The following is a 24,944-nucleotide window of genomic DNA, read 5'->3' as shown; positions in this document are numbered from 1 at the left end:
GTACTGTTCTATGTTCTATGTTATCGGAATCCTCTACAGCAGAAGTAGTGCGTGACGATGGCTGACGCCTGCATTCTGCTGCTCACTGGCGCAAATGTTGCCTTTAAACTATCCTCTAAATTACATGCATTTCAAGGATCCGAACGCAATTGACTGACACATCGATCCAGTGACATTAACCAGAGTGGAAACCTGATCTCTGTGACCATATTTTACTGGGGGCATCTGTTTGTGTAGAATTGTACTGCGTGCGTATCACTATCTCTCTCACTCACACTCACTCACTCAGGACACTCACTCATCCATTCACTCACTCTCTCCATGTGTGATTGAGTGATGGTGCATCCTCATTATCACTGTTTCTTGCTTCTTGCTGTACTGCCTGGCTAGATTACAATTCTTGGGTCTCTTAAAAGGAGAAATCACAATGATAGGTTGTACTGAAGGGAGGGAGGAAAGATAGAGGCACATGCCACAATCTTAGAAAAGATTATGAGATGAATGGGATGTGAAGAGGATAATTATTTCTATGAGGATACAAAATTTACAATTTCAAGATCTGCCATTAGTCATGGCCTCAGCAGTGGCTGCTCAAATGATGGCAAGCACTATCTTTTGTATGCAGCCATGTCTGCCCCCTGTTTATTAGCATCTGCTTCCTCGTGGAGGTCACAGCATAAGAACTGTCAGATTCCCCGTGACCTCCGCAGAGTATGGCGTGGAAGTATTGGTAACTGGTAACGGAGGCAGGGCTTCTCCTTATCAAGGAAAAAACTCACTGGTATAAAAACCCTGACCTGGGTGCAGGTCCATGGAAGGAGACCCTTTGGGAAGTGGAGATACTTGTATAGCATAAATAATATTGCTTTTGTTTTCTACCTGCTTGGTCCATACATGCTACTTTGGAGGATTCTACACTTACCATATATGATTTAGGAACTGCTGCACTCATGGATCTCCTTTACTTCCATGCCAAATTGGCACACAAAGATAAAGGAACCAAACCTGGCACAAATATACCTGAATTATGTTCAGCATGCATTCATATTTTTTGCATTAAATGTAGGTTTGTTTTGAGGCTTGCACAGAGAAGCATTTAGTCAACCTGAAGTTTTGCCATGTACGGCAAAAAGAAATCGGTTCATTGTCTGCTTTCTTGATACAGTACTTCCTTTGCACATTCTACGCCAGTATATAGGACTTTGACAATGTAAGCTACTTCCTTGATCCACTTTACAAGCTGGAGCTGGTCTTCCACTGTAAAAACTGATGCTGCTTTCAGCCCAAGTTAGAACCACATCGTGGTTAGAACCACACCGTCGGGAATTCGGCTGGTCGGGACCGGAGCATCGCTGAGAGGGCCTCTGGCAATGGCCCTCCAGCCGCGCTGCGTAAATCACACGTGAGTGATTCTCCGGGGACTAGAGAATCGCGGGAGCGGCACTAGGCCCGATTTGGGCGTAAAAGTGGATTCTCCGCCCGCACACCATAAGCGATTTTAGCTCGGGGCTGCGGAGAATCCAGCCCCTTTTTCTTGGAAGTCAAGAACAGCAGTTTCTACCATCCTGACAACTGCAGCAGATAATCAAGTTGTCAGGCAGCTCAGGTTATTAAGAACCGCATATTGACAGGGTACTCTCGGGGGTGTGGGTTGGAGGAGGGAGGATTTCGGACACATACCGGGTAATGCAGGAGGTAGACGAGGCCTCGGTGGAGGAACTGAAGCGGAAATGGGAAGATGAGCTGGGTGAGGAGATTGAGGAGGGGACGTGGGCGGATGCCCTGGAGAGAGTGAATTCCTCCTCTTCCTGTGCGAGGCTTAGCCTTATACAGTTCAAGGTGCTGCATAGGGCCCACATGACTGGGACGAGGATGAGTAGGTTTTTCAGGGGCGAAGACAGGTGTGCTAGGTGCTCGGGGAGCCCAGCGAATCACGCCCATATGTTTTGGGCGTGCCCAGCGCTGGGGGAGTTTTGGACGGGGGTAGCAAGGACGGTGTCGAGGGTGGTGGGATCCAGGGTCAAGCCAGGCTGGGGACTCGCAATTTTTGGGGTTGCAGTGGAGCCGGGAGTGCAGGAGGCGAAAGAGTGTTCTGGCCTTTGCGTCCCTAGTAGCCCGGCGGAGGATCTTACTTCAATGGAAGGATGCGAGGCCCCCAAGCGTGGAGGCCTTGATCAATGATATGGCGGGGTTCATTAAATTGGAGAAGGTGAAATTTGCCCTGAGGGGACCAGTACAGGGTTCTTTAGGCGGGTGGCAGCCTTTCCTAGACTTCCTGGCGGAACGGTAGGGAAATAGGCCGGCAGCAGCAGCAACCCGGGGGGGGGGGGTCTGGTTCAGTGGGAGGGAGAACTGTGTACATAGGTTTGTGGGATGTGGCGGGTGTTATCTCTCCCTTTGTTTTTTGGGTGTTTGTTTTTTTCTTTTGTTTGCAGTTGCTTTTGTAGTTGGGTGGGTGTTGTTCTTGGGTTTTTACCACGGTTGTTTTGTTAATATTGTTTTGTTTATATTTTGTGAACATCTTAATAAAAATTATTTTTTAAAAAAAAGAACCGCATATTGAATTGTTTATGACAAGAAGATCTTAACATCAACTATCACCAATGCGAGTTGGTGAAAGAGGGAAATGGCGACATCTCCTGAGGGCTAGCGTGCATTACCACAATGACCAGTTAGTGACTGTAGCTTGGCAACAGGCGCCATCATTGAAAACAACAATCCACAATGTCACATAGAGCTTCATGGGTAGTACTTGTGGCAGAATCTGCCTCTCAAAGATTGGCTTAACAGCCATCAGCATAGGTGCACTAAATGAAGAACCACCACCTAAATGGATTGTTTGATCATAGCTGGAAGGATGCCAATGACATTACATTGTCATTTTACAAGGCAGTCTTGTGGTTTGATGTAATTTTCAGCTGCACCTGTATCAGGTGAAAATGTTAAGAATAAGAGGGAGAATCTAGTAAAGGTGATTTCATAAACTTCCCTAGACTTCAATAATTCTAAAATCGAATTCCATGAAACTAATGAATTATGTGAAATAAATTTTATTAATTTATTACCAGGGCAAAATCACAGAATTGTTACCGCACAGGAGAAGCCATTTGTCCCATGGTAAATGCACAAGCTCTCCATCGGAGCAATTTACTTGGTGCCCACTCCCCCACCTTCTCCCCTTCTCCCTCTAGCCCTGTACATTCTTCGTTTTCAGATAGTAATCCAATTCCCTCTTTAATGCCTCCATTGAACCTGCCTCCACCATATTCTCAAGCAGCGTATTCCAGATGCTAACCACTCGCTGCATGAAAGTCTTTCCTCATATCATGATTAAATATAATTGGCAAAAGAATCAATCTGTGCCACCTTGGTCTGAATCCCTTCACCATCGGGAACATATTTTTCCCTATGTACTCTGCCCAGACCTTTCATGATCTTGAATACTACTATCAAATCTCTTCTCACCCTTCTCTTCTACAAGGAAAACAATCCCAATTTCCCCAATCTATCTAGAGTCTTAGAGATTTACAGCAGAGCAAGAGAGTCTCTTTGGCCCATCATGTCTGTGCAGGCCATATAGCACCTATCTATTCTAATCCCATTGTCCAGTGCTTGGTCCACAGCCTTGCATGTTTCAAATGTTTCAAGTGCCCACCTAAAAGCTTCCTAAATGTTGTGAAGGTTACCACCTCTACCACCCTTTTAGGCAGAGAGTTCCAGATTCCCATCACCCTCTGGGTGAAAAGGTATTTCCTCAAATCCCCTCTAAATTTCCTGCCTCTTACTTCAAATCTATGCCCCCTGGTTACTGACCCCTCTACTATGGGAGAAGCTTATTCCCATCTACCCTGTCTATGTCCTTCATAATTTTGTACACCTTAATCAGGTCCCCCTCAGCCTCCATTGCTCTAAGGAGAAAACCCCAGCCTAACCAGTCTTGATTGATAGCTCAACCAGGCAACATCTTGGTGAATCTCCTCTGCACTATTTCTAATCACATGCTTCCTATAGTGTGATGGCCAAAACTGCACACAGTACTCTAGCTGTGGCCTGACAACCATTTTGACCATTTTACACAGCTCCATCATAACCTCACTGCAAGTATCCCATATGCCTTCTGAACCATCTTATCGACCAGTGCTGCTGTCTTCAGGGACCTTTGGACACGCACTCCAAGGTCCGTCTGGTCCACTCTATGTCCTAGCATCCTACCGTTCATTTTTTCCCGTGCCTTGTTTGTCCTCCCAAAATGCATCACCTCATACTTTGCAGGGTTAAATTCCAATTGCCACTGTTCTGCCCATCTAATTATCCCGTCTATATCACCCTGCAATCTAAGTTTTTCTCACTATTTTCTCGCAATTTACCACGTTACCAATTTTGAGTTTTATCTGAGAACTTACTGATCATACACTCATATTCACACCTAACTCATTGCCCTGGATCCCATGGGCTCTTACCTTCTTGATCAATCTCCGTCAACTTAGATTAAATTACTCACCCCTAGGATCATTCTTGTGAATCTTTTCTGCTATCTCTCTAATGTTTTCACATCCTTCCTGCATCTCTCTAATGTTTTCAATTCCTTCCTACATTTTGGCGCCCATTACTGGACTCGAGTTCTATACAAGTTTAACATGTTTTCCTTGCATTTATTCTCCTTGCCCCTATTAATAAATCCTCGGATGCTATATGCTTTATTAACCGCTCTCTTAATCTGTCCTGCCACCTTCAATGATTTATACACATATATACCCAGGTTCCTCTGCTCCTGCATTCCCTTGAGAATTGTACCCTTTATTATCTGCTGTCTCTCTGTGTTCCTTCTGCTAAAGTTAATTACCTCACATTTCTGGATTAGATTTCAACTGTCACTTGCCCACCCATTTCGCCAACCTGTCTATGTCCTTTCAAAGTTCCACATTATTCTTCCCACAGTTTGCAGTCCTTCCAAATTTTGTATCATCCACAAATTTTGAGATTTACACAAAGGCCTAAGTCATAAAGAGCAAGGATCCCAACACTGACCTCTAGGGAACCCCACTACAAACTTTGCTCAGTCAGAAGAGCATCCATTAGTCATTACTGTCTGTTTCCTGTCACTCAGCCAATTTTAGAATCCCTGCAGTGTAGAAGGAGACCATTCAGCCCATTGAGTGCACCGACCCTCTGAAAGAGCACCCTAACTAGGCCCACTCCCCCACCCTATCCCGATAACTCCACCTAACCTTTGGGCACTACGAGCAATTTAGCATGGTCAATTCTAACTTGACCTAACCTGCACATCTTTGGACTAGGAGGAAACCGAACATTCAGAAGAAACCCATGCAGACACGGGGAGAACGTATAAACTCCACACAGACAGTCATCCGAGTCCAGAATTGAACCCCGGTACCCGGCACTGTGTGGCAGCAATGCTAACCACTAACTGCTGGAGATTTTTGATGAGCAATAGCGAAGATTGATGAGTGTATTGCTGTTGATGTGTACATGGACATTCAAAAAGGTATTTGATAAACAGCTACACAACAGTCCTGTGTGCAAAGCACATGGGTTCAAAAGCACACAGGGAAAATCATGCCCGAGGATTCAAAATCTGCTTGGCCTTACAATTTGAGCAACTAGATGATTCCCAGGTTCGATTCCCGCTTGGGTCACTGTCTGTGCGGAGTCCGCACATTCTCCCGTGTCTGCGTGGGTTTCCTCCGGGTGCTCCGGTTTCCTCCCACAAGTCCTGAAGACATGCTGTTAGGTCATTTGGACATTCTGAATTCTCCCTCTGTGTACCCGAACAGGCGATGGAATGTGGCGACTTGGGGATTTTCACAGTAACCTCATTGCAGTTAATGTAAGCCTACTTGTGACAATAATAAAGATTATTATGATTTGCTACCTGTAATAACCTGCATGTGACATTCATAAGGTTCATCCAGCTGGGGAGGATTGTTCCCTTGTCCTGATTGGACCGGGATTTAACCAGCATTTGCATAATAGGTCGGCCTTTGTAGTGGCTCACAAAGGAGTAAGGATCCAGTAATGTGTGTACGGACTTTGTGTATGTGCTGCTGTAAAGCTGAATAAACGTCTCCCTGTGAACCTGCCGGACTGCCCTCGTTGTTTCAATGCTACCCTCAGCCTCTGCACTCTGATTCTGATATTTTTCATAAATCAATAACACAAGTAAATGGAGAAAGGACAAAAATTTAAAATCTCACTTATACATTCATTAACATTTGGAGAAGAACCTATTAGATGTCCATGTAAATAAGTGGATTGGCATTCTACTTGACCTTCATATACCTTCAAGATATTTGCCTTCACTAATTGGAAGCTTATTGAAAGCAATGAATGCACAGTCTCTCAAAGCTCATCATTAACTCAAACATTCAAAGCAAACTCTTTACAACTGTTGTATTTGGGAAGTTTTACCTTTTTAGTTCTCTCTCTTTCTCCTGTCACTATATCTTCAGAAGATTCCATTGTGTCATAATATATACCAATATATCATGGTGCAGACACACACTGATGGACACACACACGGACCAATCAACATGTACAAACACCGCAGCCAATCACCAGTTAGAATACACACACTATAAAGGCAGAGGGCACCACGGTTCCCGTTCATTCTGGGTGCTGCCTCTGAATGTAACAGGAACTTATTCAGCACAGCACAGACTCACAACACGTGCTGACAGAATCAACTGGTTCGGACAAGGCTTAGGTCTGTAGTTCAAGTTAGCATTATTTAGACCCACAGTCATCGTGTGTTAGTTAGTTAGAAGTAGTTTATAAAATTGAGTTGAACCTTCATCAGTGTTGGAAGTGTCTGTTCATTTCTCAAGCCTACACAAGCCAACACATCACATTGACCTAATCTACTTAACTCCATTTGATGCAGCTGCTTTTCAACTTGTTAAAATGAAGCATTGGAAGAAATTAGCAGTGATGTTTCAATCTCAAAACAGCTGCATGTATGTCTGAATTAGTTGATATTTACACACATACTGGAGAAGTTCTTCATTTGATTAAATAGGCTTGAGATTGCCACTTCAAAAGGTAAATCTATAATTTTAAAGTAAAATCTGTGGTTTATATTGCTATCTTGGTTGTGACATTATTAATACAGTGAGTTAAGAACTGGATATCGTATTACTTCTTTTGGTTTAAACAGATGCCTTGGGGTAAAAAAAAAATATCCTTCTTAATGGCCAGTGATGCTTGGATTTAGTATGGGGTACTCCCTGTCTCCAAGCTGTCTTGTCACCCCATTCCAGTTACCTTCAGGATTTCTTCAACTTTTTTACATTTAGAAGTTTCATCCTGGATTTTCAATTGTGGTAGAACTATGATTTGTGGAGACTGGGGCAGGAAGGAAGTACCCATGACAACACCATCATGAGGCTGTTTCAACTTCAAGGCCATAATGGGAATGACAGCCCATGAGTGGAAGGAAGCCCTGAGCAAGAGATTCCCACCGTTTTATTGCAGGCTTGAGAAAAACACTCCTGATTTACTGAAATAATGTACCAACTCAGTTATCCAGGGCTCCGCAGGCCCTGAATTTATCTGCTGTCAGCTTTCCTGGATGACCTTGACACTCTGCCTCAGTCCCCAGTTAAAATAGTGCAGAGCCTGAATGATGGCAGATATCAACATTTCATTATTAATGAGGACCTAAGCCGTGTGTGTGGTGGGTGGCCTCGATGCTCCCAGGAGTTAAAATGGCATGAGGGATGTAGCATGGTGTATATGACTCCTGCTTTAAAACTCCACTTACATTGTCTGACAAGTGCACAAGATTAGAATCGGACTACTGAGTTGAAAATGGGTCAATTTGGAACTACCATGCTGTGTTGAATTTTTTTAAGAATTTAAATTACAGCTCAGTTACTTAAAAATTCCATTCTGCACTGAGTTTTCCATAAAATTGGCAACATGGTTTCATCTTCACTGGTGCTTTTGGTAATGGACCTTACCGAGAACTATTCAAGGCATCGGGTTTGGTAACTATAAATATCCTCAATTGAATTATAATTTTAAGCTTTTAAAGTTATTAGTAATATATTTAAAGGCATAGGTAAACAGAAAAATCATACCTCTGTATTTTATAAGTTTGATAAAAATTTTAATCATTGCTTGATCTTCTGTGGCATTGCTGAAAGCTAATCCAAGATTGTGGTCTCTGCTGTTTTATATATTTACATCCACTCCAATTCAGCTTGTCTACTGTCACATTTAACTTTCCACTAACAGCAAATTTACTGAACTGGTAGAAGTGCATAAGATCTTAAGAACCTATAGACTTCCTGATGGCAATGATGAAGTAACAGGCAAAGTAAATATGCAGGTCTGAGAAGCTCATTGAAAACAACATATGGTAGAATGGTGACATGAACTTTCACCGTGAAGGTAAAGCAGAACAGCTCCAATCCCAAAAGCAGTGAATTAGAAAATGTTTTTGGAGCTTTGGCCTGTATTTATTTTTAAGAATAATGATGAAGCAAACAAGAATATATAAGCATGAGAAATTGGAGGAGGATTCGACCATTCAATATGTTAATGGCTGATCTTGGACCTCTACTCCACTTTCCTGCCCACTCCCTACATCCCTCGATACCCTAAGTGATTAAATATTGTCTACCCAGCCTTGTATATTTTCAGCAATGAAGCATCCAAAACCCTCTGGGTAGAGAGTTCCAAAGACTCTCAATCTTTTAGATGGGGTAATTTCTCCTAATCTCAGTTCTAAATGATCAACCGTTTATTCTGAGACTGCGCCCCCGTGTTTCAGATTCCCCAACCAGGGGAACCAATCTCTTATCAAGCCCCTTCGGTATCTTGTATATTTTAATGTCATCACCATATATTCATCTGAACTCCAGAGAATATAGGCCCAATTCACTCAGCCTCTCATCATAGGACAACCCCGTTATCCCAGGTGCCAATTTAGTTAACCTTTGCTGTAATGCTTACAATGCATACATGTGTATCCTTCATTAAATATGGAGACTGAAGGTCCACTTAGTACACCAAGACTTCTTTAGCTGCGTACTCTCATCTCTTTTCAATTAAAGTCATAATTTCCTTTGCCTTCCCAATTGCTTGCTGTACCTGCATGCTAATTGTATGCGTTCCTTGTGTGGGAACACCCAAGTCTCTCTGAACATTAACACTTACACCTATTGAAAAATATTCACACCCATTGAAAAATATTCTGCTTTTCAAATACAACCAAAGTGATTGATTTGACATTTCCCCAAATTGTAATCCATATGCCATATTTTTGCTCACCAACTTAATTTGCCTACGTAGACTTTGCAGCCATTTTGTGTCCTTCCCACATCTTACATTTGAATCTAGCATTGTATCATCAGCAAAATATAAATTGTAAGTAGCTCGGGCCACAGAACTGATCTTCACGGTTCTGCACTAATTACAGCCTGCCCTCCTGAGAATGTGTTGATTATGTCCACTCTCTGCCTCCTGTCCACTAACCAATCATCTATCCATGCTGAGTTCCTCAAGGTAGTGTCCTAGATCCAATGATCTTCACTTGCTTCATCAATGACCTTCTTTCTATCATAAGGTCAGAAGTGGAGATATTTTCTGATGGTTGCACAATGGTCACGTTTATTCACAACTCCTTTGATGCCGAAGCAGTCCATGTCCAAATGCAGCAAGTCTTGGACAATATCCAGAATGGGCTGACGAGTAACATTTATACCACACTAGTGGCAGGCAATGACCTTCTCCAAAAAGAGAGAATCTAATCATCACCCTTTGACATTCAATGACATTACCATTACTGAATCCCCCCACTATCAATTTTTTTAAATGATAGTGGTGATGTGGGTGTCGCTGGCAGGGCCAGTAATTATTGCCTATCCCTAATTGTGCTTGGACTGAGTGACTCGCTGGTATTTCAGAGGGCATTTTAAGAGTCAACCACATTTCTGCAGGCCTGGAGTCACAGGTAGACCAGACCAGGTAAGCACGGCAGAATCCCCCTTCCCTAAAGGGACGTAGTGAATCAGATGGTTATTTATAACAATTGACAATGTTTCATGATCATCACTAGAATTTTAATTCCAGATTTTTATAGAATTCAAATTCCACCATCTGCCATTGTAGGATTCGAACCCACAACCTCAGAGCATTATGCTGGTTGTCCGGATTATTAGTCCAGTAACAGTAACACTACCCCACAACTTCCCCAGTGTCATGACACTCTGGGCTAGTGCGCAGTCAATTCCAGCCCCACTTGACCCAGAGCCGCAATACAGGTAAAATTAGATTTTATTTCAAATACCCAAGGCCATTGGTTGAGCCCAATAAACTACAGTCAACAGGTTTGTAACTGTACAACACAAGTAATCTTTTATTATGGACAGTATTATAAATAAATGGACAGAAATATAACTGACTATCTACTATCCCTTTCTTAACCCCCCTTTTCTAACTTGCCCCACTCTCTCTACATACGCAAACATAGATAAACAACACAGAGGGGAAAGGATGGTGGGAAGGGAGAACCCCTTAAAAAAAAAAAAGAGATCCACCCAGGTTGAGGAATTGAACAAACGAATGTGATACAAAATGGGATACTTAGTTAGGATAATGTAGAGGATAGATCCAAATATATGAGCCGGAGAGTAGGGTAGTGAGTTGTCAGGAAATGAACAAAGGAACTGAGCAAAGCATGGCCAAAGAGAGGGGGATGGGACGGTTGTTCAGACCAGATCCTCCTGCAGAGGGGAATGGAAAGAATGCTGGGTTATGGAGGGCCTCAGGGTTGAGGAATGCGAGGTGAGCCAATCAGGACATATGGCCAGGTCAGGAAGTGTATAGGGATGACCTATGGGAATCTTGCATTCAGTACTGTTGCTTTATTTGGTCATATATGTGAAACCTGATGCCACTTGAATGTGCATGTAAGAAAAGTTCTGTTTCCTTTGTTCCCACTCGCTTTAGAAGTTACAGCAGACCAAGTTGTGTCCTGTTCCTTGATAGAGTGGGTCCTACTTGCAAGTTGATTGAAATAAATAATAATTGTTACCTACGAATCCATCTCGAATTTTATTGAGACCAGACTGACGGGAAACAAACCAAATTTGTCAAGGTGACCCTCTAAATAAATGGAATCTCCCCTGAGGGTCCCTCAATAAGTGGACACCGAGAGAACTCCTAAATAAAGAGACCTCCATAACGCCCCAGAAGAGAGACCTCGGTCAGGAAGCCCCCCAGAAAAGAGAGACCCTTGTCTGGAAGCTAGAGAGTAGTCCAGACAAAGGCAGTGAAAAATAACAATTTTAAAACTCACCTAGGAATTACACCTGACAGAGGAAGCAGTGTGTGACAATTCCTGGAAGGAAAAAATCAGTCAGCCATGTTTAAGCCACCTCACATCTGTGGGCTGCAAGTCATTCATTCATTTCTCTTTGATATTGGCTGTAAGTGACAGTTTCCATACACAGGCAGCTGTTAGCATTGTTCTATTCATCTTCTTTCTCGGTTTGATAACTCTGAAGTGCTCCAACTGCAATATTTATAAACATTAATCTTTGATTGACAACTCCTGGACCACTTCAAACAGAATTAAGTGCTTCCCAATCACTTCCCATCATGCTTCAGTGATTTTGAAGTGGTCAGCTGGAAATTAATAGCTCTTAATAAATCAGGTGCAATTCAGCTCCGGCAGAGAACATGGGGCGGGATTCTCGGAGAATCACTTCCGACACCCAAATTGGGGGCGCCGCCGGTATGACCCCGTTTTCCGAGACTCCGCCCCCTCCAAAATGGCGTCATCGCATCATGCGCCGCACGCCGTTGAAACGGCGATGGCATGTCACAGGAAGGCCCTCCCGCGATGCTACGCCCCCGATGGGCCGAGTTCCAGACCACGCGGTTGACGTGATCTGAGCGGTAGGGAACCCGGCATGGCGGCTGTGGACTGTGTCCAGTGCCGTCACACTCGGCCGGGATCCGTGCCGCAGGCCGGAGGGAGGCTTCCATGAGGGCTAGTGGGGGGTGGCCAGTGGGTGGACTGAGAGGTCGCATTTGGCGTGTCGGGTCCGCGATCGCCCGGCACCATGTTGTACGGCATGACTGCTGCAGTTTGACGCCGCGCACATGCACGGCCAGTGACCGGGCCATTCTCCAGCTGTTTTTGGCATGGGAGCCAGGAGTTTCATCTGGCGCCGCTGCTAGCCCCTCAGCGGTCCCGAAAGAAATCGGTGAGGGTTTGGAGCAGATTTTGGTATTGTAAAATGCCCGCCAATTGGCTAAGTGCCGGCTGAAATTTTGCCGGCCCATAGTGTCCCAAACTGAGAATTTAGCTCCATGTCTCTGTGATGGTGATGAAATCTAAACTATTTACCTCTATGTATTCCACTAGTTCCTCGACTGTTTCAAATACTTCAGGCATTCAGATAAAGCATCGTTAACTTTATTCTTCTTGCAATGATCTGATTTACCGATCTCTGGTCAGTATCTTTCTAAGGGCACGATCTTCCCAAAAGGGAACAAGGTCCCCAAGCTAGTGCGTTTAGCAGCCTGTTGCCCAGCACTCGCAGTGCCGAGAAATACAAGGCTATTCAACGCGACTCGCTTTGAATAAGGAGTCTGAACAAGGAACACGCAGCCGAGGCCACACATAGCTCTGTTTTTTTATAACGGGGAGCTCCACTTGCTGGAACTCCCCACTGTAGCGAGAGATGGGGACACCTCCCCTGCACGAACACAATATGGGAGGGTCCTCCGGCCACCCCGAACACCCACGCCGAGCAACCTGTCTGTGTGGAGGAGGGGAGTGCAGGTTTCCTTGAGGTAAATGCCTGGTCAGGGACATCTTTTAACGTGGATATGCCGTTGCACATCAGCAGACACATGGTCCTTGACAGAGATAGGTCCAGTTCCAGTGGCAAGGGAACCTCGATGACTGTGGATCTCCCTCCTGCTGCAGCCCTTATCCACCATCACAGCCATTGATACCATATGAGTATATTCCGCCTGATCTACCGTTGAGGACTTGTTTGCACTTTGTCTGGTTCTACCCTTCCGACCTGACTGTTATGGGTGATCCTGCCAGGAGCATAAGAATCCTGGAGAGCTATTTTATTCTGTGTAAAATTTCCTGGACGCTGTGGTCAGGTGAGTAAGTTAGAACCATCCAAAGCCTCCGGCTTAAATACTATTTTGGAGGTTTCAAAACACAGGGAAATTGCCCAATGGAAATCTAAACTTCCCAGGCAATCATCACATAACAGTTGCTGGGACTTTCAAGGAGTCCCCCAATGCACCTGGCAGGATACCTCCAGGGTATGACCATCTGGAAGTCAGACGTTCGGGACCATTGTCTCTTTATTAGTATTCCATGGTCTCCAAATGTACGCAGGTGTAATCTTTCATTTCTGTAGCATGTGTGGACTTGGTTGTCTTATGGGAGCGGCGTTTTCAGAACCCCAAAATGTATCATGGAGTTCAACCAACCTCTCTCTTTAATGCATTGTTGCTTTTGAAGCACACGGCTTGGTCTCCAGGTGTGGTACTATAATTATGGACACGTGGGTTTTTAAACACAAAACAATGTTTATTCCATGAATTCAACTTAACCATTTTAAATAAACATTGGATCACTTAGCACCCCTTACTTCAAAGGTAACCCCGAAAATAATACAACACTAAATAATCCCTCAAAATGTTCCTTCAAACCATCAAAAGACTTAACACCTTTAAACAGAAACACATCAGGTTAAAGACATTACTAGTAGGAGTTTAAATCACCCAAATGATTCAGAGATAGTCTTTTATGCAGAGATCACCGCAGATCCAGCTCACTGCAAACACAGACACAGCCAAGCTCTTTTCCTCAAAACTGAAGCCTAAACACTGCAAAATGGCTGAGCTAAAAAACCCAGCTCCATCCACACTCTGACATCTCTTCAGTAATATGAGCTGCTTCATTTCTGAAAGGTACATTGATTAAACATCCATTTCTTAAAGGTACTCTCACATGACACCTTCCCCCAAGAAAAAAAAATATAAACCATCAACTTCAAGATGGTTTCATTTTTCACTTTTGCACCATCCACTAAGAAATGTACACAGTAAATATACATTTTCGTTTCACAAAAAAAAGCAACACACGCAAACAGGCATTATAATAAAGTCCATCTTTCCCGTTCTTCTTCCTCCAACCAAAATCCTTCTCGATTGACAGTTCTTCGAACAAGAAAGTCAATGCACGATGCATCCATTCCTCTACACCTCGGCAATTCTCTTTAAAGTTAGATACGTGAGTACAATCTGATCACAGGGTCCCTTGCAATTCTCCAATACAGGAGCATCGGTTATCACAGCTTTCAGGCAGTCACATGCCTGTTGAAAGTCCGCTGTCCATTGAACTTTTTGACGTTTCTTTAGCAGGTCCATTAGTGGAGTAATCACGCCACAAAACATTTGCACAAGGGTTCGATCAAATCCATTCATGCCAAGAAATTGCATTATTTCCCTTCGTCTTGAGGATATCGGAATCTCCTCAAGGAAAGTGATTCGGGCTTCACCAAATTCACTTTCGGCTAGGTTAATCACCAAACCCGCCTCCTGAAGTCGTTCGAAGAACTCCATCCGATGCTTTAAATGTTCTTTCCACGTCTGGAAGTTGGAAATAAAAGCAGATTGTCCCACTTTCTCGATGCAATCCTTCAAACGTGGGATAGGGTAAGAGTCCGTTCTTGTAACTGCATTCACCTTTCGATAGTCCACACACAACCGTTGGTTACCATCTGGTTTGGGTACCATCACTATGGGTGAGCTCCATTGCCTGCAACCCACTTCAATTATGCTATTTGTCAGCATAATCTCAATCTCTCTGTTAACCTGTGCCAAATTTAAAGGATGAAGTCTATATGGATGTTGTTTGATAGGAACAGCATTTCCCATATCTACATCATGTATAGCCATTTTAGTACTTCCCAATTTATCTCTACAAACCTGCCCATGTGATATCAATAACTGTTTCAGGTCAGTTCGTTTTTCCTCTGGAAGGTAACTTAACAATTCATCCCAATTTTTAAGAACATCCTCATTTTTCCAATTAATTTGAGGTATGTCAAATTCACAGTCATCTGGATTTGGTTCGTCACTTTGAGTGAGAATCATTAAAACTTCCTTTTTCTCTCCTTCCCTTTCAAAGTACCTTTTAAGCATATTCACATGACACACTCAGTGAGTCTTCCTTCTATCTGGTGTTTTTACCACATAATTCACCTCACTTAATTTCCTTTCAATCTGATACGGTCCACAAAACCTAGCTTTTAAAGGCTCACCTACCACTGGTGACAACACTAAAACTTTATCCCCACTGACAAAACTACAAACTTTGGATTTCTTGTCTGCGACCCGTTTCATCACATTTCGTGCAACTTTCAAATGTGTCTAGCCAATTCACCTGCTCTATTTAATCGTTCCCTAAAATTTGACACGTAATCCAATAGTGTAATTTCAGATTTCTCACCCACCAATTTTTCCTTAATCAATTCTAGTGGGCCTCTTACCTCATGACCAAAAATTAGTTAAAAAGGACGAAATTTGGTAGACTCATTAGGTGCATCCCTAATTGCAAACAATACAAATGGAATTCCTTTATCCTAATCCAATGGATAATCCTGACAATACGCCCTCAACATTGTCTTTAATGTCTGGTGCCACCTTTCTAACGCTCCCTGCGATTCTGGATGATACGCAGTTGATTTAAATTATTTTATTCCTAAGCTATCCATAACTTCTTTGAATAACTTTGAAGTAAAATTTGATCCTTGATCCGATTGAATTTCTGTGGGTAGTCCATTTCTAGTAAAGAATTTAAGTAACTCCTCCACAATCCTTTTAGCTGTAATATTACATACTGGAATGGCCTCTGGAAACCTAGTAGTCACATCCATTATAGTCAAAAGATATTGATTCCCACTTTTTGTTTAGGAAGCGGTCCTACACAATCGATTAGGACCCTTGTAAAATATTCCTTAAATGCTGGAATGGGTATTAAGGGCGCTGGTTTTATCACTGCTTCAGGTTTCCCTATCACTTGGCATGTGTGACATGATTGACAGAATTTAATTACATCTTTATGTAGTCCAGGTCAATAAAAATGTTTCTGGATTTTAGCTTGAGTTTTCTTGATTCCTAAATGACCTCCCACTGGTACCTCATGTGCAACTCGCAACACCTCCTTTCTATATCCTACCAACAATACTACTTGATGAACTTCTGCCCACTTTTCATCCACCTGCATATGTATAGGTCTCCATTTTCTCATCAAGACATCACTTTTGGGTAATAACACTCTGGTATACTCTCAGATTCCTCTTCCGTATATGCTTTCTGATATATCCGATTTATTTCTACATTTTTCTGTTGTAACTCCACCAATTTTCCTGATCGAAAAATATCTGCCTCACCCTCCACCTGTTCTTGTTCTTTTTCAACCATCTGATCAAAAATTGTTTCTGATAATTGCACTTCAACTTCACCTTCACTCTTTGATTTCACCTCTTGTCTTAACCTGTGACTGTGCAACCTGGTAACTACACAATCCGGAAAAATCCCAGGATATTCGTCCTTCAACCCTTCAGTTGTCTGATTTTTCCACTGGCTTATCAACCACAGTAGGCATCACTCCCACCTGAAATCCAGCTATATCATTACCCAAGATAAACTGTATTCCTGAACAAGATAGTTTCTCTATTACTCCTACTATCACATCACCACTCTTCACTGGACTTTCCAACCGTACCTTATATAATGGAACGCTACTCCTCTCACCCTGAATTCCACGTATCAACACCTTTTCTGGCAACATTCTTGCCAAACTACATAATTCCTCATCTCTTACCATTAAAGATTGACTAGCCCCTGTATCTCTTAAAATGGTGACTCCTTTACCTGCTCCTCCTGATACACATGAGTAAACTTTACCCACACAAGTAAATTCTTTAAAGACATCTGGCACCTTCTTAACAATTACTTCTTGAATAGGCTGTACAATCGTTTGCACCTCCTTCGCTTCCCTTGGGCTTTCCTTTACCATTCCAACAAATCCCACTGTCTTATCCTGTTTTACCACATCAGCCTTCCCAGTGCTTTTCTTCAACCACCAACACTGTGACTTTACATGGTCTAGTTTATTACAGTGAAAACATTTAAAACTTTTCATCTCTTTTCCACCCTCCTGGATTTCTTTTTTAATCTGAGGTACACTCTCTTTATTGTCTCCCATCAGATCACCTTTACCTTTACCACTTGAGTATTTCTCATGTCCCCAGTTTCTATCCCTCACCGGCTGAAACTGATGTCGGAAACCAATCTTTGATTTATGAACTAATTCATAATCATCTGTCGTTTCTGCTGCTAAGTTCACAGTTTTAACCCTCTTTTCTTCCACGAGTTCTCACGACATCGGAATTGAATTTTGAAACTCCTTCAAAAGTATAATTTCTCTGAGAGCTTCATACGTTTGATCTATTTTCAAAGCCATTATCCACCTATCAGAATTACTCTGTTTGAGCCTTTCAAACTCCATGTATGTTTGACCAAATTCTTTCCTTAAATTTCGAAACCTTTGTCTGTAAGCTTCAGGCAATAGCTCATATGCACTTAAGATGGATTTCTTCACCTCCTCATATGTTCCAGATACCTCCTCCGGTAGTGATGCAAGCTCTACCGACCAGCTTTGTTTGAATCAGTAATACCCACATGTCCTGCCGCCATTTCATTTGTTTAGCTGCCTTCTCAAATGAAATGAAAAAGGCTTCCACTTCCTTCTCGTCAAACATTGGCAATGCTTGGACATATTTAAATAGATTCCCACCAAGCCTTTGACTATGACGCTCCTTCTCACTATCCTCATCACAATCATTCAACTGTACGTTTCCCTTTATGTCTGCCAATTTTAATTGACTTTCATGTTTCATGGCCATTTTCTGAAGTTCAAACTCCTTCTCTTTTTCTTTTTCCCTGATCTGTATTTCCCTTTCTTTTTCTTTTTGTTCTGCTAGGGCTATTCTTTCTTTTCTCCTTTCTTCTCTCTCCTTTTCTTTTTCCTCTCTCTCGCTCTCTCTCTCTTTATTTTTCCTCCCTCTCTCTTTCTTTTTCCCCTCTCTCTCTCTTTCGTATTCAAGCCGTTTTAATTCTTTCTCATGTTCCATTTGTTTAATTTACAACTGAATTTTTGCCATTTCCAATGAGTCAGACTCTATCTCAGGCAACATTAAATGCTTAACCACCGTCATAATTACTTCATCTTTTTGCATTTTGTCAGGTAATGGTAACTGCAAAGTTTTTGCCAAATCTAACAGTCTGCTTTTCGTGTCTGTCCGTAAGGTACTGCGTGTGACATTCTCCACCCCCAAAAACTTCAGAGCCTCTGAAAGAGCCATTGTTCACAACACTCTCCCCACTTAAACTAAAATACCACACCGGAAAAGCAACAATCCTTCACTGTCTTTAAGTTCACAAAAGCCAATCCAATAGATAGACTTTCATCCCGGATGAGCCCCCAATTGTTATGGGAGCGGCGTTTTCAGAACCCCAAAATGTATCATGGAGTTCAACCAACCTCTCTCTTTAATGTATTGTTGCTTTTGAAGCACACGGCTTGGTCTCCAGGTGTGGTACAACAATTATGGACACGTGGGTTTTTAAACACAAAACAATGTTATTCCTTGAATTCAACTTAACCCTTTTAAATAAACATTGGATCACTTAACACCCCTTACTTCAAAGGTAACCCCGAAAATAATACAAAACGAAATAATCCCTCAAAATGTTCCCTCAAACCTCCGAAAGACTTAACACCTTTAAACAGAAACACATCAGGTTAAAGACATTATTATTAGGAGTTTAAATCGCCCAAATGATTCAGAGATAGTCTTTTATGCAGAGATCACTGCAGATCCAGCTCACTGCAAACACAGACACAGCCACGCTCTTTTCCTCCAAACTGAAACCTAAACACTGCAAAATGGCTGAGCTAAAAAACCCAGCTCCACCCACACTCTGACATCACTTCAGTAATATGAGCTGCTCCATTTCTTAAAGGTACATTGCTTAAACATCCATTTCTGAAAGGTACTCTCACATGACAGTTGCAATACCATGGGTCAGTGAGCTCAATTTACATTTGGGCATAAAATTGCAATTTTATGACAAAGTCGTAGGGGCATATTAATATGCATTAGCCATGCAAAAGTGACATGTATATTAAAGCATGTTAAACAGTCAAGTGTTAAGTGTAAAAAGGACCAAAAGATACATAAATGTCCACTCATGTAATCACATTCTTAGATGATCACTGGAATGGAACTTGTCAATTATTTTTTGCCTAACTTTTCAGGAGATGGAATTGCAATAAACAGTATGAACATTTTAGCTAAGAGATCCTGTAATCTCAGAGTTGACCCATGCATATGCGTTAACTCAAGCAGTGATGATATGTAGCTTAACCAAAGAATAACACAAGGTGAACTTTTTATTCCATGCAATGTTGTTCTGATTTCTTCCTGATTGATCCTGATTGTCACTTTGCAGCAATTCTGTCTTTTATTTCTCAGGTTTTCTTCATTCATAAGTCAGTTAAGTATTGGCCCCATCTATCTTTAATTTCATCCCCTTTTACTAAGGTTACTCTACTTGCATCCTTGATTGTATGGATATTTCCCGCATCTTTTGTTAACCTATCTCTAGCAGCTGCTATTCTGAAGATATCACCTTTGTACTGCATCATTGAGAGCTACTCTACTGTGCAGTGACTTTCCTTCCCCTTGTCACCAGGGGTGGGACAACCACACTGAAGGTGGGAGTTTGTGTCAATAAACTAGGCCTTACTTTCAAAATCTTGTCTTGGAATTAATCACCCATATGAAAAGTCTGCTCCTGGCAATCCTGAAAACTAAATTTTTAAACAAATATTAGGGACATTTTCTTTATTAAAAGTAATAAATAGTAAAATTAATCTTCTAGGTCTGGTAATAGAAATAATAAATATTAGCAATATTCATAATGCGATTAAGGAAAATATAGGTTTGCCACAAGAGTCACGAGCTTCAACAGCTTTGTTTTTTATGTACAATGAAAATTATGCCTTGCTTCAACATTATATTACTCGTGTAGAATGATTTGACAGCAGAAGAAAATTACAATTTTTACACTTATTTTTGGTGCAGTATGAAAGAAACTGACCTGGCCCACAAGCAGTGGAAAGGAGCAAACTGCAAATCGTGTCCAGTTGTTCATCCTCATCCTGTATGTGGAACTGATGGCCATGTCTACTCTTCTCCGGTAAGGATATACTTACAAAGAAATCATAAGGCGCTTACTCATTTTGCTTTGATGAAAGATTATTTTCTTCACCTTTCTATCTACAAAGTTTTAATTATGTGGGAGTGCACATGTCAACCTCAATTCAGGAAGCATTTGTAAAGAAATGATGGAATAATTCTACTCATAATATATCTTTGATTGTATTTAAAAAGCATCCAACATTTGTTATTTTTAAACTTTTAACTCGAGCCCGCCCGAGATGTCGATGTTCCATGGTTATGGTTGCAAAAAAGGGTGGTTAGTCCTGCAGCAATAACTTTTGGTGTGATTCAGGACCAGCTGGTTTTAAACAAAATATTTAATCTACATTGATTAATAACAGTATTGTTCCTGTACAGGTGTTCTGCAGTATTACATTAAACGGTGAATTAATACAACCTGTTTCTTCCAAAAAGCCCAAGCTGATAAGATTTGCAGTTTCATGGGCTAACATGAAGGTGAACAGACTTCCAACTGCCTACAAGGGCACTGCAGCTTTCAGAGGGAACAGATTTTATCATCCTGTTATTTGGCTACCTTGGGCTGCAAGTATTCCACCAAGCCGATGCCACACTTGAGCTGTTTGCAAAATATATTTCCAGGCTCCAATGTTGACCTGCAACTTTTGTTTAACGTACTCATCAAAGTAGACCAATCTTTATTTGCATATAGCCTTGCAAGCCTTCATAGTTCTTCATAGTATTTCTGTGTTGTTGATTACTGTTGGTGTCCTCGAGCATCTAGCCCCTTTTTTAGGTATGGGCCATCTCTTAACCCAACTTTTTTGAAACTTTGGCATTCCCTATCCTTCAGCTTACAAATTGTCTTGCTGCTTGCCTTTACTCCACATTTTATCTCTGGCTTGTATGCTGGCATACTTGACCTGTTCGCCACTTGAAAAAGTGTTAACATTCTCTCCTTTTTGAGCCTGAGTGAACCATTTTTTGATCTTGTGATATTTTGTTTTATAAATCAGTTCAGTTTTACACAAAGTTTATCATTATCATCCCATTCATGGACTCTGAAGGAATTTTACTGTTCAATAAAATATAATCATCTTTAACACATGGATCATTTTGTTTATTTTGCTTACCCAATCCTCTTCATGGATCATTTCATTTCCCCAAATAATTGTTTATATTGTGCTTGAATCAATTTTAGCAGATCAGAATTGTCCCAAATCTGAACAGTGGTATTGTTGAACGAGCAGGACATAAAGAACAAAGAAGAACAAAGAAAAATTACAGCACAGGAACAGGCCCTTCGGCCCTATGACTCTGCGCCGATCCAGATCCTCTATCTAAAACTGGCGCCTATTTTCTAAGGATCTGTATCCCTCTGCTCCCTGCCCATTCATGTATCTATCTAGATACAGCTTAAATGACGCTATCTGTGCCCGCCTCTACCACCTCCCCCCCCCGCAATGCGTTCCAGGCACCCACCACCCTCTGCGTAAAGAACTTTCAAAGCATATCTCCCTTAAACTTTTCCCCTCTCACCTTGAACTCGTGACCCCGAGTAATTGAGCCCCCCACTCTGGGGGGAAAAGCAGCCACCTTCAGGGTACAATGGACCTGAACACCCAGATCTCTCTGTACATCAATTTTCCCCAGGGCTTTTTCATTTACCGTGTAGTTCGCTCTTGAATTGGGTCTTGCAAAATGATGCATTTTGCATTTGCCTGGATTGAACTCCATCTGCCATTTCTCCGTCCAACTCTCCAATCTATCTATATTTTGCTGTATTCTCTGACAGTCCCCTTCACCATCAGCTACTCCACCTATCTTAGTGTCATCTGCAAACTTGCTAATCAGACCACCTATACCTTCCTCCAGATCATTTATGTATATCCCAAACAACAGGGGTCCCAGCACGGGTACCTGTGGAACACCACTGGTCACAGTTCTCTATTTTGAGAAATTCCCTTCCACTTCTACTCTATGTCTCCTGTTGCCCAGCCAGTTCTTTATCCATCTAGCTAGTACACCCTGAACCTCATGAGACTTCACTTTCTCCATCGGCCTACCATGGGGAACCTTATCAAATGCCTTACTGAAGTCCATGTATATGAAATTTACAGCCCTTCCCTCATCAATCAACTTTGTCACTTCCTCAAAGAATTCTATTAAGTTGGTAAGACATGACCTTTCCTGCACAAAATCATGTTGCCTATCACTGATGAGCCCATTTTCTTCCAAATGGGAATAGATCCTATCCCTCAGTATCTTCTCCAGGAGCTTCCCTACCACTGAGGCCAGGCTCACTGGTCTATAATTATCTGAATTATCCCTGCTACCCTTCTTAAACAAGGGGACAGCATTAGCAATTCTCCAGTCCTCCGGTACCTCACCCGTGCTCAAGGATGCTGCAAAGATATCTGTTAAGGCCCCAGCTATTTCCTCTCTCACTTCCCTCAGTAACCTGGGATAGATCCCATCCGGACCTGGGGTCTTGTCCACCTTAATGCCTTTTAGAATACCCAACACATCCTCCCTCCTTATGCCAACTTGACCTAGAGTAATCAAACATCTATCCCTAACCTCAACGTCCGTCATGTCGGGCGGGATTCTCCGCCCCCCTGCCGGGTCGGAGAATCGCCGGGGGGGTGGCGTGAATCCCGCCCCCGCCGGCCACCGAATTCTCCGGCACCGGACTTCTGCCGGCCAGCGGAGTCCCTTCGGCCTTGGCTGGGGTGGCGCCAATGGCCTTCCACGCCGGCCGGCGGGGCGTAAACCACTCAGGCGCGGGCCTAGCCCGTAAAGGTGAGGGCTTGGCTGCTAAAGGGGCGGAGGGTTCCACACCTTTGGGGCGGCCCGACGCCGGAGTGGTTCACACCACTCCATCCCGCCGGGACCCCCCTGCCCCGCTGGGGAGGGGAGAATCCTGCCCGTCCCTCACCTCGGTGAATACCGATGCAAAGTACTCGTTAAGAATCTCACCCATTTTCTCTGACTCCACACATAACTTTCCTCCTTTGTCCTTGAGTGGGCCAACCCTTTCCCTAGTTACTCTCTTGCTCCTTACATATGAATAAAAGGCTTTGGGATTTTCTTTAACCCTGTTTGCTATAGATATTTCATGACCCCTTTTAGCCCTCTTGATTCCTCATTTCAGATTGGTCCTACATTCCCGATATTCTTCCAAAGCTTCGTCTGTCTTCTGTCGCCTAGACCTTACAGTATGCTTCCTTTTTCCTCTTAGCCAGCCCCACAATTTCACCTGTCATCCATGGTTCTCTAATCTTGCCATTTCTATCCCTCATTTTCACAGGGACATGTCTGTCCTGCACTCTAATCAACCTCTCTTTAAAAGCCTCCCACATATACCTTCAAACAGCTGCTCCCAATCCACATTCCCCAGCTCCTGCCGAATTTTGGTATAGTTGGCCTTCCCCCAATTTTTTACATAGAATTTACAGTGCAGAAGGAGGCCATTCGGCCCATCGAGTCTGCACCAGCTCTTGGAAAGAGCACCCTACCCAAGATCAACACCCTATCCCCATACTGAGTAACCCCACCCAACACTAAGGGCAATTTTGGACATTAAGGGCAATTTATCATGGCCAATCCACCTAACCCGCACATCTTTGGACTGTGGAAGGAAACCGGAGCACCCGGAGGAAACCCACACACACACGGGGAGGATGTGCAGACTCCGCACAGACAGTGACCCAAGCCGGAATCGAACCTGGGACCCTGGAGCTGTGAAGCGATTGTGCTATCCACAATGCTACCGTGCTGCCCATTAGCACTCTTCCTTTAGGACCACTCTCATTTTTGTCCATGAGTATTCTAAAACTTGTGGAATTGTGATCACTATTCCCAAAGTAATCCCCAGCTGAAACTTCAACCACCTGGCCGGGCTCATTCTCCAATACCAGGTCTAGTATGGCCCCTCCCCGAGTTGGACTATTTACATACTGCTCTAGAAAACCCTCCTGGATGCTCCTTACAAATTCTGCTCCATCTAGACCTCTGACACTAAGTGTATCCCAGTCAATGTTGGGAAAATTAAAATCTCCTATAACCACCGCCCTATTGCTCCTACATCTTCCAATAATCTGTTTACATATTTGTACCTCTATCTCACGCTCGCTGTTGGGAGGTCTGTAGTACAGCCCCAACATTGTTACCGCACCCTTCCTATTTCTGAGCTCTGCCCATATCGCCTCACTGCTCGAGTCCTCCATAGTGCCCTCCTTAGCACAGCTGCAATATCCTCTCTGACCAGTAATGCAAGTCCTCCACCCCTTTTACCGCCCTCTCTATCCCGCCTGAAACATCAATACCCTGGGATATTTAGTTGCCAATCATGCCCTTCCCCCAACCAAGTCTCAGTAATAGCAATAACATCAAACTCCCAGGTACTAATCCAAGCCCTAAGTTCATCTGCCTTACCTATTACACTTCTTGCATTAAAATAAATGCACCTCAGACCACCAGTCCCTTTGCGTTCATCATTTGCTCCCTGCCTACTCTTCCCCTTAGTCACGCTGACTTCATGATCGAGTTTCTTACAGGCTTTAGTTACTACCTCCTTACTGTCCACTAACCTCCTCATTTGGTTCCATCCCCCTGCCACATAAG

General features: G+C 42.9%; 1 protein-coding gene across 4 annotated transcripts in view; it reads left to right on the top strand.

Annotated features, from left to right (window-relative positions):
- spock3 (SPARC (osteonectin), cwcv and kazal like domains proteoglycan 3) overlaps window positions 1–24,944 on the top strand; it is a 765,994-nt gene that overhangs the window by 407,365 nt on the left and 333,685 nt on the right. For all 4 annotated transcript variants that reach the window (XM_038792122.1, XM_038792123.1, XM_038792124.1 and 1 more), the window contains one exon: window positions 20,223–20,337. In XM_038792122.1, the coding sequence (XP_038648050.1) occupies window positions 20,223–20,337 (115 nt within the window). The remainder of the gene's footprint in view (window positions 1–20,222; window positions 20,338–24,944) is intronic.

The sequence above is a fragment of the Scyliorhinus canicula genome, chromosome 3, assembly GCF_902713615.1.
Source record: "Scyliorhinus canicula chromosome 3, sScyCan1.1, whole genome shotgun sequence".
Lineage (NCBI taxonomy): Eukaryota > Metazoa > Chordata > Chondrichthyes > Carcharhiniformes > Scyliorhinidae > Scyliorhinus > Scyliorhinus canicula.
The sequence above is the reverse complement of the archived record's forward strand: the minus strand, read 5'-3'. Positions and strand labels throughout refer to the sequence as shown.